General features: G+C 29.3%; 3 protein-coding genes across 4 annotated transcripts; all 3 read right to left on the bottom strand.

Moving 5' to 3' along the window:
* Positions 1 to 55: 55 nt before the first annotated feature.
* On the bottom strand, positions 56 to 3875 carry LOC101264664 (probable protein phosphatase 2C 38). Of its 2 annotated transcripts, none has more exons than XM_004246671.5 (4): positions 2786 to 3875; positions 1488 to 1855; positions 910 to 1146; positions 56 to 627 (listed from the first exon to the last, which is right to left on the bottom strand). In XM_004246671.5, the coding sequence occupies exons 1-4, from the start codon at positions 3087 to 3089 to the stop codon at positions 400 to 402; spliced, it is 1137 nt and encodes a 378-aa protein (XP_004246719.2). In that variant the 5' UTR covers positions 3090 to 3875; the 3' UTR covers positions 56 to 399. The 2 variants fall into 2 exon arrangements, with proteins under 2 accessions (XP_004246719.2, XP_069145321.1); XM_069289220.1 differs by having other exon boundaries at positions 1488 to 2633; positions 2786 to 3710.
* Positions 3876 to 14309: 10434 nt separating this feature from the next.
* LOC101265269 (succinate dehydrogenase assembly factor 1, mitochondrial) lies at positions 14310 to 16887 on the bottom strand. The gene is made up of 2 exons (XM_004246673.5): positions 16760 to 16887; positions 14310 to 14978 (listed from the first exon to the last, which is right to left on the bottom strand). Exon 2 carries the CDS (start codon positions 14924 to 14926, stop codon positions 14624 to 14626), a length of 303 nt encoding a protein of 100 aa, XP_004246721.1. The 5' UTR covers positions 14927 to 14978; positions 16760 to 16887; the 3' UTR covers positions 14310 to 14623.
* A 1090-nt stretch (positions 16888 to 17977) lies between these two features.
* LOC104644293 (E3 ubiquitin-protein ligase SGR9, amyloplastic) lies at positions 17978 to 19589 on the bottom strand. The gene is made up of 3 exons (XM_004246674.3): positions 19495 to 19589; positions 19199 to 19341; positions 17978 to 18321 (listed from the first exon to the last, which is right to left on the bottom strand). The coding sequence occupies exons 1-3, from the start codon at positions 19587 to 19589 to the stop codon at positions 17978 to 17980; spliced, it is 582 nt and encodes a 193-aa protein (XP_004246722.3).
* Between the last annotated feature and the right edge of the window lie 211 nt (positions 19590 to 19800).

Genomic DNA, 19800 nt, shown 5'->3' with positions numbered 1-19800 from the left:
TTGAATTTGAAACCCTGAACGAAATTATTCACGATATGATAAGAGGACTGCGAAATTTGAGTCAAGTTCGTACTTGTCACACAACAGTTTTTAGTATTTACAAATTTGTAACCTGCAGAACATAACGAAGGTAGGTATTCTTCTTCCTTCTAATGGTTGTTCCATTTCTTTTGCTGTTCTCACAAAGTATCTCGTGTACATCTTTATACGTTGCCTGGTAACACGAGACTGTTGTGCACGTTACGTTGTTCAGCAAGGAATGATGAATTGATAATCGAGGAAATATAAGAACACATAAAAAGTAGATTACAACCCTAAAGAAACTGGAGAAAAGAAGCAAAGAGATTCGAGGCCTCCAAAAGACGAGCTCTCTTTCTTCTCTGTTTAAAGTCTTGGGATCTATCGTTTGGGAGAAGCAGGCATACCGCCTCCTCTAATGGAAAGTATCGGAACGTGAGAGGAGCTTCGATTCATGGAATAACAATCCAGAAACACAACAACAACCGAGATATCATCGTGGAAATGCCTCCTTACACCTCGTTCGATCTTTTTCAGGTCTGAATACCTCATCTCTCTTTTCTTAGCTGCTACTCGGAGAGCAGCTTTGATTAATCTCCGGGCAATACCCTGGTCACAAGAGAGAAAAAAGCACAAGATTTACTAAAACTTCATCGAAGAATTACCTTATCCTAAGTCAGAGGTGGAGAGGCTGTATCCAATAGACCCTCGACTCAAGATTCTTTAGATAGTTAACATACTTAGTGTAGTCTCAACAAAGTGGGATCTTGGGAGGGTAAAATGTACACAGACCTTACCCCTACCATTAGAGGTAGAGGGGTTGTTTCCGATAGACCCTTCGTACATAGTTATATAAAAGACGATTCATATTATCAGAGATTGAATGCTTACGTTTCGAGGTTGACTGTGGACTATATCAACAGCCTCCTGGTTGCTAAGATGTTCCCAGAGACCATCTGAACCAAATATGAGGAACTGATCTTTGGAAGTCAATCTATGAATGAAAATTGATGGTTCCGCGCTGAGGATCGGCTTAGAGAAGGATTCGGGCAATCTAAACTTGGGCAGCAGGGGTGCCTGATTGAACTCTGCCCTCTTAAGATAGGCATCACCAATTGACCTCGAAACCTATAGAGAGGATAACAAACGAACATCAACTCGTATGTCACACACACTTCCTTGACACCTGCAGTAGCGGCGATTTCTTCCAAACCAAGATGCATAATGCAACCACAATTAGTCTAATCTTTACAGCCTCAAATCTCAAAAAAAATTCAGGCATCAAAGCGACTTATATTACATAATAAAGAGTCGATCTCAAAGGACAACATAACTAACTTTTAGGTTTGCTTACTTGCAATATCAACTCCTAACCATAGATTTATATTATAGCAGTAACTTATATGAGGCATATTTTTGAAAAATCAACATGAGACGGCCTAAGAATGTGATATAAACAGATAAATCACCTGTATGATACCCTTCACGCGCCAAACTTTGTGTTTGAGAAGCACAATCTGTGAATCCTGGGGATGCAATGATCTAAGCTCATCTCTCACAGACTCATTATTAGCATTGTGCTCCATTGACAATTGAATAGCAGTCACACCCCTTGCAGCTTTCTCTGCTCTACCTAACACCACACGTGAATCTCCGGCATTGGCAACATATAGTAGTCCATTGCAGATTACGCCTGCCAAACAACAAGATCCCACAGATGCAAGTTGTGGCTTCTCAAACCATTGTTGCTTCACAAGTGACAAGAACTCCTCATCCGTTTTCAAGAAAGCTTTTTTTATGACATCTGCAGACATTTCTTGATGCTCCGTTGCAAATTCTGTTTATGAAGGGATGAAGGTAAATAGATATCGTTTATACTACTCATAAACTTTCTAGAATATAAAACAGATGAATATAAGTTCCAAGGAATAATTATAAACATTTTTGGAGGATAATTAGACAGTTTCAGGGTGAATAACACACATAGTAGTAAGGTTGAAAGCACAACAGTGTTAGGAATTCAGATCACGATACTGCAAAAAGCATATGATATCTATAGATAGCATCTTCCTCGAGTGTGTCTCTACTGGATTGTTATTGCACGTATCAAAATCTTAAGTCGTTCTAATATTTCTAATAAAAGAGGAAAATACGTTTAAATCTGATGAAAGTTGTGTTTACATAACTCATAGAAGAGACAAAACCAGATCTTTATATCTTAAAAGTTTTAACGAACATGTAAAATAGACAACAAGATTGTAAGATCTTTCGTGTAATTCAAGGTGGTAGTAAAGCAATATCGTGTATAAACACTATAAGTTTGACAAAGTACCCTGAAAGTTGTGTCTATAAAGTAGAATCACAAGGCAAAATCCAGCAATATCTTAGTTGTAGACACATCAAATATTGTGGAAGGCATCATTTTAGACAGCAGGGGCCATAGCTAGATGGATGTACTTATCTGTATCGAACGTTGGCCAGAATTTTTGGGATCTTAATGTACATTGATATACCGCTTTTGTAACATTCTTGATTCATTATCAATGAAACACTGGACTTGCAACAACAATTACACATAGCACAATATGTAAATTCCAAAGATCAGATCTACCAACCTGAATCATTTTTAGTATTTACATCAAAACTTAACCAGCATTAACATTCACATCTTGAAAAAAATCAACACTTACAAAACTACGACATCACCACGATATCAAGAATCATATTAATAATCAAATGCAATCAAAAAGGAACATGATGAGCTTACTCTTAAGATTGGAGAACAAAGTCTTGTTTACGAAACAGGACGTCTCCGGTCCTCCATGTCCATCATAAACTCCAACAAATGTTCCATAAGGACCTGATTCAAGACAACTCAATGGCCCTGATTCAAGCTGGCTCTGATCCTCCATTAAATTATTAGCTTGTATTATTGCCATTGAAAATTCACCATTTACATGAACCCCCAAATCCTTATACCACATTAAACCATCAACCCTACCCCTAGTATCCCCACCCCTCCCTACACCACCATCCCCCTCAACAGAAGGTTTCCAGCAAGGCTTAACCATTCTTTTTTTTTTTTGGTATACAAATTTCAATATATCTATCTATATATATATATCACATAAACATATATTTATCCAAGAATCTTGATAAAGTTTGAATCTTTTTACATAATTTATCCAAAAGAACCAGCAAACAATACATTCATCAAAACCCCTAACCCCAACCTCAAATCCAGTTTTTTTTTTTGCTTATATTCAAAACCCACAACCCCACAAGCATAACAAGACCAAGACACCATTAATATGTAACAAACCTGCAAATGGAAGTAAAAAAAACCAAAAGGGTATGGGCTAAACTTTTGTCCCCAAAAACAAGAAAACAATAGTTTTTATTTGGAGTTCAGAGAATATGGTGACAGTGGGTGTTCTTTGCATACCTTGAACCTGGTTTCTTGGTGGACCTTAAACATAAATATTATTGTATCAAATTTCAACTACAAGCTTAGCTGTGAAAACCCATTAAAGATTGATGGTGACAGAGTTTGTTCCTTCATCAGAGGGATCAAACAGGGAATGGATAACAAAAAATAAAAATTGGGTTTTTTTTTTTTGGAACTTTTTGATCAGAGGATCTTTAGGAAGGGTGTCAGAGAGAGATCTCAGATTATGATGATATACAAAGACAAAATTTTTAGGGCAAGAAATTTTTTTTATATAGTTTCTTTGCTATCATTTTTTTTTTTAGTAAATATATTTTTTAAATACACTCCTATTTTCTCTCATTTATTGCCTTTCTAGGCCTTTCTTTTTCTTTTTTCTTAAAAAAATCAATCTAATAATAAGTATTGTATGGCTTGTTTGTTATTGTATTTGCTATAAATATGTTTTATTTGAGTTGAGTATTGCATTATTTAGGATTATTTAATATCGAATTGAAATCGATAACTCGAATCAGAAATAGTTATTGGCTTATTGATTTCGTGGTTTTGATTTTTTTTTTTTTGTTATTGGTTCTTAGTGGTTTGAGTTTTTTTTTTATAATGGGTTAATTGATAATCCGATAGTAAATTAAATAATTATATTTATGTCATTTTGTATATAAGTTTCTTGACTTAGAGTTTAGTTTTCTATTTTATTTTTTATCGTCTCAAAACACTTGGTATATCTACAATGTAAAAGTGTTTGTTCTGTAGCAAGATGTAACTTGTGAACTCACGTACATGTTTTATTTGGTTTGTTACCTTGTTTCTAAGTGATTTTTAATATTTTTGTTGTGTCAAATCTTAACGGTCAAATCGATATATAACCGAATTGATAACGATAAAAAATTGATAAGTCAATATCTTAATATTTTTGTAACGGTTCATCTATTCAAACCGATAAATTTTAAAATTGAACTGAATCAACCAACTATATTACCATAAAATGGAGATAAGATTACATATACAATATTTTTTTTATCTTATTTATAAGATTATACTGAATATGAATTGTTTGTTGACAATTTTTATTTTGTTTATCTTTTCCAAATATTTTTATAGCAAAGGCCCCCTCCTATATTTTCTCATTTATTCTCTTTCAAAGGTCCTAATTGTGGTCATGTTGCTTTCTAGGTCTTTCTATTTTGAAAAAAATAATTTAAAAAATCAAGAACTCCATACAATCAATATATATATATATAAATGAGGATCTTCATTCCGCCTATGTGGCATGCCTCAATGACCAGAAAAATATTTTCTATTTTTTTAAAAAAAATATGACTTTTTAAATTATTTCTTACACAATAATTTTATGTGTATATATATTTTACTATTAATTAGTTATTTAATGATAATTACACCTTCTTTAAATCAAGTAATTTCAAAAGGCTACCATATTGCCTCAAACATAAAAAAATTCATTTTTATAATATTTTTTTCCTAATGTCCGTTTTCTACATATTATTTTCAAGTTTATATTATTATAAATTTTTTAGTTTTTATTGTTATTATAATTTATACCTTCTATTTTTTATTATTTTTTATAAATAAAAAAAATTATATATATAATAAAGCTAAATAAAAGATTAGGTGATGTGGCAAATCTCAATCTCAATGGTCACCATTCATATTTATCTTTTTTTTTTAAAATTAAAAATTTATTTTTTATTTATATGATAGGTTAAAAATCACTTTAAAATTATATTTTTTAATTATATCTTCCTCATTAACTCTTCTTTATTTCTCATTAAAAAAAATAAGTTTATGAAACTCAAAAGACTATCATTAATCCTCTAATAACTCCTCCTAAAGGGCTATTCTACAAAATAAAATGATTTTTTATCTTCCTTATATTTAATTCTCATGACTTCATCTATCACTATATAAATATCCAAAATGCATGTTACATATGACAAAAATTGCTATCATCTTAATGATTTAGGATATTATGGTTAAATATTTTTTTTTTCAAATTTCCATTTTCAATTTTTATATGTACTGATTGGTTCCAACATATGGAGTCGAAATTCTTATTTTGTAGGTATATGTTCAAAGGAGCATGTTAGAGGAGCGTAAGATAATCAAGATTCGAGACTAAAGAAATGCTTTTATCCTCCACATGATGAGTAACAAGTTTAATGTTGTTTCCCTAATTTTATATATAGTAGTTGAAGTGCTTAAGATTTTTTATTTTTATTTTTTGTAAGTAGTTTGTTATTACATATGACAAAAATTGCTATCATTTCAATTATTTAGGATATTATGGTTAAATATTTTTGTTTGAGTGTTTTTTTTTTTCAAATTTTCATTTTCAGTTTTTACATGTACTCATTGGTTCCAACATATAGAGTCGAACTTCTTATTTTGCAGGTATATGTTTAAAGGAGTCAAAGGAATAATATCAATTTCTACTTTGCAGATTTACAATATTTTATTTTTAATTTGCATCTTTCATACTTTATTTTGAGAAATTCATGTGCTATTAAATATTCTATTTTGATAAAACTTAATGAATTCATTCTTACGGCCAAATTAAGGTATGTATTGTTTTGATTGAGAACTATTTTATCATTTCTTTATTAATTCATTACTTTTAGAGATTGTCAAATTCAATACTTTTAAAAATTTTGTAAGATAATTTATAATATTTGTTGGTTTATTTTAAAAAATAGTATAATGATGTTTTTCTCTAAATTTCTTATGATTCATTTAGTCTCAACGTTCAAAAAATCGATATAGACAATATACTTTGTGGTTCTTATTTTTTTCTTCTTTTTTTGATAAGTATATTTGTAAATGTATTTGTGATTCTTCATTTTTTAAAAAAAAAAAAGTTTAAAAACAATTTTATATATAAGCTCAAAATATATACAAAATTTCTTGAAATTCTTTTCTTTCTCTACTTTCTATTAAGAAAAATAATTATTTTTTTCTTTCACTTATAAGTTTATTACACGAGTACCTATAGAAGATTTAGAACTTTTAAGTGATTATAAATAATAAATAATATATAAATTAAAAATCTTTTAAAGAAATAATTGAAATGGAAGTATAATTTGTGCGTAAATTTTATTAGAAATATATAAACACAATTTATATAAAAAATTTAAAATCGCGCATAGCGCAATTAAATTCACTAATAAAAATAATAATAATCAAGAACTCCATCCAATAATAAGTATATATGACTTATTTATTATTGAATTTCCTTTACATATTTGTTATTATATAAATATATATACTAATTTTGAGATGGAAATGTGTAGTTAATCATATTTTTGGAGAAATAAACTAAACCTTAGCTTCACGTTTGTAGCTTAAAATATTGTTTTCGATAAAACCTCAATTTTAAAAAAAAATCTGACAACAAAATAATAAGATGCAAATACATGGACCAAGAAATAGTATTTTATATATATATATATATATATATATATATAGGGTTGTGTATCGATAAATTCGGTTTGGTTTTGATGTTTATCGGGTTGGTTATTGGTTATTGATTTGTAGTGATGCTAAACCATTATAAAACCATTAAGATATTGGCTTATCGATTTTTGATCGTTATCGGTTTAACCGTTAAGATTTGACCCAAAAGAAAAAAATATTGAAAATCACTTAGAAACAAGGTGACAAACCAAATAAACCATGTACTTGAGTTCACAAGTTACATCTTTGCTCAAGAGCAAACGCTTTTACATCGTAGAATAATCAAGTGTTTGAAACAACAAAAAATAAAAGTAGGAAATTAAACTCTAAATCGAGGACTTTATATACAAAATGTTATAAATATAAATATTTAATTTACTATCGGGTTATCAGTTAATTCGTTAAGAAAAAACTTTAAACCGTTAAGAACCGATAATCGGATATCAAAAAAAATCAAAACCGTTATCAAAACTACTAAACTAATACTATAAACCAATAACTTTTTTATCGGTTCACCTTATCGGTTTCGATTCGATTTTGAACAGCCATATATATATATATATATATATATATATATATATATATATATATATATATATATATATATATATATATAGGTCTGTTTGCTGTCAATTTTTCCACTTTCAAGTAATTGTAGTCAAGTTGCTTTCTAGGCCTTTCTTTTCCCTTTTTAGTTTTAATTTCAAGCACTCGATCCTAAATAGACAAGAATTAATATAAAAAGGCATAACAGTACTTTGATCTTTTCAATCATTTATAAATCTTAATTATGATCCGTATGATACTTGATAGGAGATTTTTTTTTATAAAATTAAAATATCTCTATTTGATTCTTTTGTATAATTTTTTTTAAATTTTGATGGAAAAACGATAAATATATTCGAATAATTATAAATAATATGAGAATATCTTTTGTCATACTTTTGAGATATTATTGTCTCTATCACTAAAAACACAGAGCATATATGTCTATTACATTAGACCAAATAGGGACAATTGACACAATCTTATCCGTCGATTCAATATTTAATAAATATCAAATCAATGAATAAAATTATGACACGTGTATGTCCGTTAATATAAATCTCAGCTACCTACTTCATGTGCAAAAAAACTTTTGACATATTATTCATGACCTATTGATCAATTTTAGTGCATAGATATATGACAATTGTAACAATATGTATTACCTCCTAAACAATTAAAAAAAGATTAATTAGTTTGACTAATTTGAATATATTTAACCAAAATACAATTACGTGTTCCAATTTTAGTATTGACATATATAACGTAAGAATATAATATTCCAACACTAATAATAATGTTAATGCTAGAGCCTAGTTTTTCTACCCCTAAATATATATTATTATCCTAAGAAAAATGCATTTTATATACAAAAAAATAATAATATAAAATCTTTTTACTCACAGATATTGTGTCTTCATGAGACAGACAATAGAGACATTCATGTCTAACAAAGTATCGCAAAGTATTGCTTGTTGCTTTGGATGGTATATATATATATATAAAAGTAATAATATTAGTATAATCTATTGTATCTTGCTATAACTATATTTGGATAATTGATTTATCATTTTGTTTTATTCAAATATATATTGGTTTCTATTTTAACGATTTTCGATTTTGATTGAATTAGAAAAAAAATGATATTGTTGGAAGATAGAGGGTGATGTTACATCGTTACATGTGTTACAAACAATTTGATTACGTTTAAATTTTCATTCTATTATTGTTCTTTTAATTGAAGACGAAAAGAAAAAAGATCTAACTTTTATGAGAAAAATTGCTCGAAAGCATGGAATGGGTCGGGGCGGAGTGCTAGATGACACTCTATTTTATTGAAAGATGAATATTTTTTAAATCAAAATTTTCATTGAAAAATATCGGTTATTTTTACAAATACTTTAACTAAATACGCCATAAAAAAATAGTAGTCTTTTCAAATGAAAAAATTCGAAAACTTTTTGATATTTTAATAAAATTTTATTTTTTACTATGTGTTTTTCTAGTGATGAGTTGATCCACTGAAAATAAGATGAGAGAATTATGTTTTATAATATAAATTGTTTCATTAATTTGGGGTGGTAAAATCTTTTGTTTTTCTAATAATATTGAGAACTTTATTTTGAAAAATAAAATAAAGTGTAGATATACTTGTTTGGTTGTGGTGAAATTAGCTTTTTGTGAATGTGATGTATGTCTTACTATATATATAAATAGTTTGTTTGTTTGTGATGAAAAAAAGTCATATTTTAATTTGTGTGAAAATTACTTTGTTGTGATATTTGAATACAAAGCAAACATGATTGATTAGTTCACAAAGTTATTAGGTAGTGATTGGTAATTAAGTTTTGAAAAGTGCATCAAAAAATTTGATTAAAAAATTCAAAAAACTATAATTTTTTAATTTAAAAATAAATTGATCTTTTTTTTAATTTCTAGTTAAGGTATTAAAGTTAAAAATATAAATATTTTAAAAAGTGAAATAAAATAGAAAAGATATTATTCTCATCAAATTCTAACTGAATTTTCTGGCCAAAAAGATTTTTCCTTTTTTTAAACATTTAGACAAACAATGTGGAAGTTGTTTTTAAAAACATTATCAATGTTTGTGTGGGATCAAATATTGTTAGTTAAAGGTACCTTTTAACTTAATTAGTAGAAATTATGTTCTATTTATTTTGGCAAGTGTCACTTCTTGTTTATATGAAGATTTGATTGCAATATGAAATGTTTTAAGTATGGTTACTTTATAAGTTTGGTTAGAAGGATTGTACGTAGATATTATTTTTATTTTTATAAAAGCAGAAAGATTATTTTTGACAAATTTTACTCTAAAGAAAGGCTATTGAGTTAAGGTTATCGCAACCTGGTCATCCCACCTAGCTAATTTGTACACACTCTTAAATAACGTGTATATGCTTCATTTTGAATCATATTCGTATAATTTTTTCTAAACTATTAGTTAAGATTGTTCAATATTTTATAGTAGTTTCTTTTTTCTTTCTACCTTTTCATATGAGACCTCGTTAAGAGATATCGAACGATCTCTTTGCTGAATCAAGTTTCACATGATCCATTATCATTCATCTGTCAACTTGAAATTAAATTAAATCTATATCACCTATATCAACTGAGCATTTATAATTGTAAGACTACTGATTTTTTTTCTGTCTATGCATGTTCAAAGCTACGAGTAGAGATAATATTGTAATAATATTATCTGCTTTGAACCAACTAACGCAATTTTTCTAAAAGATTTCACATCATTAAAAATAACTAATATCTTTTAAAAAATATTTTTCGTATTTTTCAACTTCATTCACACACTACAACACAACTCAAACATAATAATAATAACTAAATAGAAGCAAAGAGATAATTCCACACCACCCTAGAGTTTTTTTTTTCTAATATATATATTTTAACTCTTTCAAAACATATCTTGGACAAGATATCTTAATTAAAATATGATTGTGCAAACCAAAAGAAATTTTATTGCACAATGTTCCCCAATATGTTTCCAATTTTTTTATAAAATTATTTTTTTAACCACAATATAATCCCATTTTGCAGAAAGAAAAAAAAAATGTTATCTTTGTCAATTGGACGTGTGTTTTAAATTTTAATCAAAACTAAGGCTACACCACATGTTTGATTTGAATATTTTCCAAAAAATTATTTAAAAAGATGAAAATATCATGCATTTGTCAGTATAAATAGTTTTTATATTATTTGCGACTTTCAGTTTAGATTTTTGGGTCTTTATATATTTACCTATTAAATTTGAACTCGATTTGAATAGTATTAATAATATACAATCGCGTGTAATAACTGAGAGTTTTACTACCTAAGGCCAATTGTAATTTCATCAAATGAAAGGTTTATCTTTAATAGTCATAATATATATGTAAAAGAATATTTATGAAGACGATTGATATTTATCAAATATAGGGGGAAAAAGTAAAGTTATAGAAAAAATTTCGTTTTATTATCGATCTATTCTTTTTGCAGCATGCATGCATTTCTATTCATGTAACAAATGATAAAAGCTATGCATATAACACACGTAAAATTAATATATTGTTGAGTAATGTTAATATTCTGTGTATAACAAAGTTTACGAGAGACTGGATGGTTCGGATCGGAATCATGATCGAAGATGATAACGGTTGCTTTGTGAATTTAGTTAAGAAATAAAGTTGTGTGTTTTTTATTTAGCTGTTATTTTTTGCATGATGGTTAACGTTTAGAGTCAATGTCGTGAGTTTGATTCCCAAAAATAATATTCTGCTTGAAGTAGTTGTTGAGTCATGTCAACATCCTGCCGATGACAAGGTCCACGAGGAATTGGGTGGTCCAGGTCAGAGTCATGATTCTCAAACATGACGCTTGCTTGATGTAATTAATTAAGAAATAAAATTACGTCTTTTTTATTAGGTATAACTTTTGTTATGATTTGTAAACGCTTGATCCTAACACCTATAATTTTTTTTAAAAAAAATTAAAAATTAAATTAATATTTCTTTTATATTTATTATAAAAAAAATATGTATATATAGTAACTATTTTAACCGACAATGAAGAATAAAATAAAAAGGAAAAAAAAAACAGAAATACAAAGTTGTCAAGATATATATATAATATACATTTATTAAGATGGAATATCTCAATGCATTTAATGTAGGAATTATTTTGATAGGACTTGCATTAATTTAACAATCTTTGATTATTATTTTTAATACATGGTAAGGCCAAGTACATCTATCATTGATGGACATGTGACATTATAAGCCTAACTTAACTAATTTTTATGAAAAAAATATATAAATAATATCATCTCTTAGTTTTGTTATGTTACCTTAACAATAATGTAGACATGTGATATTATTTTTTCCATTAGATATCTGATATTCATATTAAAATTTAAAGAGCGTTGGATAAATGAAGAGTATAATAAAGTCAAATTAATTATAATTTATATTGAAAATGATGTATGAAATTATCAAAACGAATTAAACTTCTTTTTTCGAAACAACAATTGAAAGAAAAAATAGTGATTTTCTTAATATGTTGGGTGATTTTTATTTCAATCAATCTATTTTTCAAATGAGTCACAATTGATGCTCAATATCTTTAACTTAATCATGTGTTAAACAACAATTCTTCTAAGTCTCTAAAAACATGTTCTTTCTTCTTTTTTAAGGTAAAACTCACATGACTCTCTCATTTCAATTTAGGTGATATTTTTCATTTTTACAAAATAAAATTTGATCGAAAATTTATGCGTGAAATTTTCAATTTTTTAAAATGAAATTTATATATTTGTAAACTATGTAAAAAATACTGTAAGTAATAATAATAGGCAATTTAAAATAATTAAAAGATATCTGAAAAATTTATAATCAAAGAAAAACTTATTTAAATCTCAAAATCCAAAAAATATCACGTAAATTGAGACGAAGAATACTACTTTTAACATATAAATCCCAATTTATCCAACACGTATATTTGTGAAGGTTAAGATAACACCTTTCCAGAAGTAAAATATTTTTTTTTATATCGGAAAATCTTTTAAGATTGTCTTACACGATTCAAAATTGAATGGATAAATAAACTTTTATTTCCAACTTTACTCTAATTATATCTATTAAATTTTTGTCAACGACAAAATTCAAATTTATAATATGTTTTTATCGCGTATATAAATCACGTGTTACACTTTTACCACTAAACCAAAATTCAGATCAAAAGTGCCAATGGTTTTCTGTCCTAATTTGTTTCACTAATTTATCATATGATAAATGCTTATTAACTCATCCTAGCTACCAAAATTGTCATGTAGTAACTAACTGGAAATAATTAAAATCTCACTATAGAAAAATGGTAATTAAAATTGGGACCAGAACAAAAAAAAAGAAAAAAATAATTTAAAAAAAAGAGATAAATGATTGTGACATATTTCTGTAATTGGATAACATTCATTGGATGTGTAAAGTACATATATTGTACAAAGAGGTAGAGACATTCTTGTTTATGTCCAAATTCAATTCATGAAATCCTATAAAAAATTCACCAATTGTTATCAACTTGTTTTTACCTAAGTTTACTATTACTTTTACCTTTTTTTTACATCGCGTTCTGTGATTTTTTTGTAGTGTAAAAAATCTTAAAAGATCGATAGACAATAGATCTAATTATAAACTCAAATTACTGACGTGAGAAACATAGCTTCTTTATTGGAAGACTCACCAGAAAGCTTCTTTGTTTTTCTCACTATATAAATCGAACCTATTATTATTTTTTTCAAATATCGTACTCTAGAAAGTTTGGACCAAATTTTGAAGAAAAAAAACAACATATTTTTGAGTAATAACAAAAGTTGTTTTTCCATAAATTTATAAGAATAACTTATCTTTGAAAGTATTTTTAAAATGTTGGTCATACACAAATTGTTGCACTAATATTAACATAAATCCTTTCAGATTAATTAGGTTGCTATTATCTACTATATTTTTGAAATTGCTCATACATTATAATATAAAGAAATTTTGATTCCTTGCTTTGTATTTTTTAAAATTATAGGCTGAAAAATCATTAATATTTTGTGGATTTTACAAGGAGCCCAAATTTAACTTGGGCCAAAAATAGAAAATTGACCATTGTTGGGCTTTAAACATTGAGAGGTGAAAAACCATAAAAGTGAGAAATCTTAAAAGTTCCAAAATCAACCATACAAAAATAGGGAAACTAAGCAAAAACCTCATAAAAACAAAATAATTACAAATATATACCTCTTTATATTTATACTCCGCTAAATAATTGCAATATATACCACCTCCTCCCGCTCCAACTGATTTCGATTAACGAATACTAAATCAGTATCATATATTGTATTGATATTATTAAGATCGATAATTGCGTTGTTAAGCGAAATTACAAACCTTAACGAATGGGGGCGTATGGGCTGCAATTTTTTTAAAGGATGTGTATTTCTTGAATTACTTTGAATTTGAGTATGAACATGTAAATATTTTGAGTTTTTGACGCATTTAAATATCACAATACAAACCTTTGACTTGACATGACATTTAGTATGACTTTTGAGGTGCAGAATTTCTTTTTTAATCAAAAGAAAAAAAAAATGTGCAAGTTTGAAACTACTCCTTCTTAATCAGAATTCTCGAATTTAAACTCTGCATAACACAACTTTGACCGAAATGTATCTGAATTCTTATTCTGATGATCGATTCAACTTCTGATAAAAAAGTAAAGTCGCTTCGCTTAAAGTGTTATTGTTGTGTTGGTAAGGACATATGAAGAAAAGTAAAAATAGATAAAATGCTAACCTATTAGTACATGTTATCATACATTATGAAACAATCTACTATTACAAAAACTATCATTCAATCATAGGATATGCTTGTAAAGAATTTTTACACTATCAAGTCGAGCTTGAATTTTTATTGAAGAAACGTAAATGTAATCTATTCCATCTCTCGAGCCTCGATGAAAATCCTCTTTTAACACCATATAAATGTTTCTGAATACTAGTATACTCAGTATGATAATCCCAGCAAAAGAGATGTTATATAATCAACCAACTCATTGTAATAGTTGAAAAAAAGAGTGGTTTCTTTACAAAATCTAGGAGGAGGATGAACCTGTTGTTTGTGAAGAATCAACACTTAATGATGACAATCCAACAGTATCAGGGCTTTTGAGTTGATCAAGTTGTTTGTTACCACGACGAAGTAAGTACTCGATATAAATGAAATTCTTACGATCAACTTGCTTGGAGTTTTTGCGGAACTCAGTGGATACAACTGACTCGATTTGCCTCCTTTCTTCAGCAGGCTTGGAGCGGGCTGCTCTTAAGAATCCTCTATATAGAGCAAGTGCTTGCTTCTGCATACCAGATAGCCGCTTTGGTCCACTGGAAGCTCCCATTGCATCTTCAGGACGAGCAGGGACAGATACCCGATTAAACACTTGCGGATTCCTACAAAAAAACTCAAGTTATACTACTACAACAATAACTGGATCCATAGATACAGAGTCTGGCAAAAGCTCTAGATCCGCCTCCTACTTTGCTACTGTTTTGTCAATCTGCTATGAGCTATATACTGGAAAAAAGAGATTGTAAAACTAATTACAAGGCAGTCGTTATTTTCCTTTCTATCCTTCTTTGATAGTGAGGACCTATCGAGAACAATCTATCTTCACACAAAGGTAGGTGTAATGTCTACGTACAAGGTACCCTCACCAGGACTCACTTGTGGAATTACACCCGGACATGTTCTTGTGGTTGCAGTAGTTTATTCAAAGAACAACAAAAGAAAACCACGATTTGAATAACTAGTCCTTAGAATCTGAACACAACTATATTATACCAAGTTTAGAAGGTGTCTGACCTAATTCCTACAGGTAAAACCGAACAACGACCACTGTTGAAGCTCTACCTCCTCTGGATATCAGGAAGGACAGTTATTCTAATTCTAGAACTGAGAACCTCGCACGTAGAATGGGCACAACCTTGTGTTTGTGAACACACTGTTCTGGTGATCCAACAAGAAAACAAGAGGCCACATGACGAAATTAGCTTCATCTTTTTCTATCATTGGAAAACATCAGATTCTCTTTCCCTATTTCTCTATATTCATCATCAAAACAAAATATCTCCTACCTTCTTTATATAAAAAATTGATATTTAGTTGTATGAATCTCTTCCAGGAAATTATTCATGTTATATAATACTTCAACACATTGCTGGACCACCGAGGACGGACATGTTTAATTATAGCAAAATATATGAACCGGAAAGATAAAATCAATTTATTAACAAAGTAATTATATCGAACATGGCAGACCTCTCTTATGCCTCTGTAGCCATGCCAACTATGATATCGCACACATGTGGATTTAGGATTTGAAGTTTATGGTCTGGTTCATATTCACGAAGACAACAGCAACAATATCATGTTCTGTAGTGCCACAAGTAGGTCTGAGGACGATAAAATGAACACAGACATTTCCAATGACTCGGTATCATCTGATTTTAGCGTAGGTAAAGTGTTTACTTGTCCGTTGGGTGAGACCTCTTCTACTCCTTTAGCTGATTAAGAACCAGATGAGAATCCTCTCAAATCCTCGAATGAGAACTTCCCTCAAGGAAGGAAGAAATCTAGGGACAAAGTTGCAAGGATAGTTCCATTTCACTTTACTCCTATCTTTGTGAGATCGAGAGACTGTTGTTGATAGACCTTGGCTCAGAAGAGAATTTTCCGAAGCAGGAAAAATATGATAGCACAATTAGCTGATAGCATCGAACTAAAACTACTACTAGAAGGGGAGGGGATGAGGCTAGCTTCCTACCTCTCCCACACAACAACACTCGACTACTTACTAACTATCGGCTCTGATAATCAATTTCCAAACCTTCCTATTTACGAATCTTAGAAAAATTGCTGATTACATAAATTTATTTTTTATAATCTAGATCTGGTTCAGGATATGTACTGCATCCAGTCAATCAAATTCTAGCCAGCTTTCCCCCTACATTTTGAATCAGAATTTGAAATTTTTATCTTCAAATACTTGTTTCATCGTGAAATTAGATCAGATTTTCAACAGTTTTAGGGAATAATTACACTTCCATTCACAAAAATCCCAAAAATTATACGTTCAAATACAACATCAAGTTCCAAAAAATCACAATATCGAAAACACAAAATTTCAAATTTCAACTTCAAAATGTATGGCTAAACGGAAAAAATGGCATACCTTTCTGTATTGCGCCGTCGTTGAGGTAGAAATTCCTTCTCAGGCCGAACTGAAAGAAAACAGAAAATTTGAGGCGTTATGGGGAAGATGAAGAAAATTAACAAAAATGGTCCCTTATTTTTAGTAGTATGTTATAATTAGCCCATTTAGAGTCACTTAAAATAATTTTTTTCCTTCAGGTACCTCAACGACGCCATTTTCCTATTAAAATTGAATCACCCGTATTTTGTTCCTTTTAAACACTATTGACTGATTTTGATTGGTTTTTCTATTGCAAATATCTTCAATTGTGTTTGTATTGTAATGATTTTGATCGAAGGAATGAAGACAAATTGTGTGTTAGTCTCATTTTTTTTCTAATTTGTTGAAATGAATTGAAGTAAAACACAATTATTGTCGAACAGTTTTCCTATCTATTGGATTAATGAGTTCGGAAGAACATATGTATTCTCTATCAATACCCCTCACATCTGATTCCACATCTATTTTGTTCCTTTTAAACACTATTGGTTGATTTTGTTCGGTTTTTCTATTGCAAATATCTCCAATTGTGTTTGTATTGTAATGATTTTGATCGAAGGAATGAAAACAAATTGTGTGTTAGTCTCATTTGTTTTCTAATTTGTTGAAATGAATTGAAGTAAAACACAATTATTGTCCAGTTTTCCTATCTATTGGACTAATGAGTTCGGAAGAACAAATGTTTTATCTATCAATACCCCTCACATCTGATTCCACATATATTTTGTTCCTTTTAAACACTATTAGCTGATTTTGATCGGTTTTTCTATTGCAAATATCATCAATTGTGTTTGTATTGTAATGATTTTGATCGAAGGAAAATGAATTGAAGTAAAACACAATTGTTGTCGAACAGTTTTACTATCAATTGGACTAATGAGTTGGAAAGAACATATGTATCCTCTATCAATACCCCTCACATCTAATTCCACATCAACAAACGGTGTTTTAAAAAAAATTATGAATGATTCAATGATAAGTTTATTACATCTTATACACTATAACCGAAAAAAAATCATTAATATTAGTTAATTCTCAACTAATTTTGGAACTTTGAGGTATAATTGATAATGTATATAGTATTGATATATGACATATGATAAATGTAGTGTTTTATATTATAACTTTGGAGAAGAAAAAAAACATAAGTAACTATATTATGCTAATTCTATAAGATTAATTTTACTTAATTAAAAACTAATTACAATTACTAATTCCTACAAAATTTGCACTATCACTCATCTTGGCCACAACTTCCCACAACCGTTGGATCTCAGCGTAAACATCATCGGACGGTAGCTGATATCGACAACATGGACACGTGTTCCTTTTTTTCAACCAAGGCAATATACATATCCAATGAAATGTATGATGACATGGCAATTTACAAACATCTCTTCCTTCTTTCATCTCTTCTTTACATATAACACATTCCTTCCTCCCGTCGTTGTCGTCGTTGCTCGCTTCTACTGATGGTAGTGCTACTACTACCGCTATCGATGTTGCCACCTCCTTCCGATCTTTTCCTCCAATACCATCACCTGCATTAGAAGTGGATTCAAGATTTAATATGTATATTCAAAGTTCTGAGCTCTTTGAAACTACGAGGTTCGATTTATAATATTATTATTAATTAGTACCATTAAATTAAAATAAGACATTGGACAATCTTTTCCAACCAGATAACGATCAATTATTCATCAGTAAATAGTAAATACTAATGTAAAGTGATTAAATTGGTCCTAGTTACTCTTCAGAGCAAAGTGGAAGAAAAAGGATTCTCGAACATGAAAAAGGATGCAATGAATTTGAAAGAATTGAATGAGAACTCGTATGAAATGAAAATTTCATGTAGAGTTTTGCGGAGTAGCAGTAAGGTGATTTACTTGTCAACTTTTTCACTATCAACTGAAGAAAATCAAACTCTACTTTACGTTAAGTTGTCAAAGTACAATTAACCTATGAATTTGAATCATTGGTTATATATATCTAGTATTGACCATAATTTACATGAACCCCCAAAAAATGAGTATTATTTATGTCTTACGAGAATCAAATTCGTGTCTTTGACATAAAATAAAATCAATGACAACTTAACCATTGGACGAATAGCACCAAAAAGCTATACTTCACATATCTCATTTTCGAGAATAGAAATAGTTCGTTTTGATTCTACACACAATTCAATCAAGATTATTATTTTACACTATCAAGTATCATGTTATCTATCCACCCGAAAAATATACCTACAAGCAAGCTTGCTTATTTGTAATGTTGAAAATAAGACAGATCAATAATCACCTCTCGATTACAATGTAAAAGATTAAAATGATCCGATAATGTAAAAATACCCGACGAATTCAATAGAATCCATTTTTTCATTAAAGAAACATGTATATGCCACTATACATAATATACCTGCATGAATCATGGCCTTGACAAAGTTCTTGCACTTTGCTAGCAAATCAATAAACTTCATTATGATTTCTCTGTTGGAACAACTAATGCTAGAGAATTTTAGTGCATCTTTAGCTATGTATTGGCAAATAACAACGCGCCACCTGTTAGGATAAAAATAAATAGATAAAAAATCACTATCGTTAAAGAGATATTATAGAATGACAAAAGATCTATAGGTTTTTATAACCAATAACAATTTTTATTGTTTTAAACGATAAAACATATATATATACTACAAACTATCTAACACGTACCTTGATGGAGGTAGATCGAGTGCTTCGGGATCATGTTGACGTAGTTCACATAGAAGGAGGAGGAGGAGAAGCGCGTCTAAATCGCGGTGTTTCATAGAGGTGGTTGATGGTGGTGGCAAGATTGTATCATTATGCATGAAATGAGTGAAAATTGCTAGTTTAGACAAAAGGTGTTTGGCTATGAGGAGGGACTTGTTGTGTAGAGAGAGAGAGTGAAGGTGGTGTAAGGTGAGAGAAAATAGCATAGGAGAGGAGAGGAGAGAGAAAATACGGCGGTGATGGCGGTGGTGGAGGGAGGAGAAGTAA

This window comes from Solanum lycopersicum, chromosome 9 (assembly GCF_036512215.1).
Source record: "Solanum lycopersicum chromosome 9, SLM_r2.1".
Classification (NCBI taxonomy): Eukaryota; Viridiplantae; Streptophyta; class Magnoliopsida; order Solanales; family Solanaceae; genus Solanum; species Solanum lycopersicum.
Note: the sequence above shows the minus strand (reverse complement) of the source record. Positions and strands in the feature narration are given on the sequence as shown.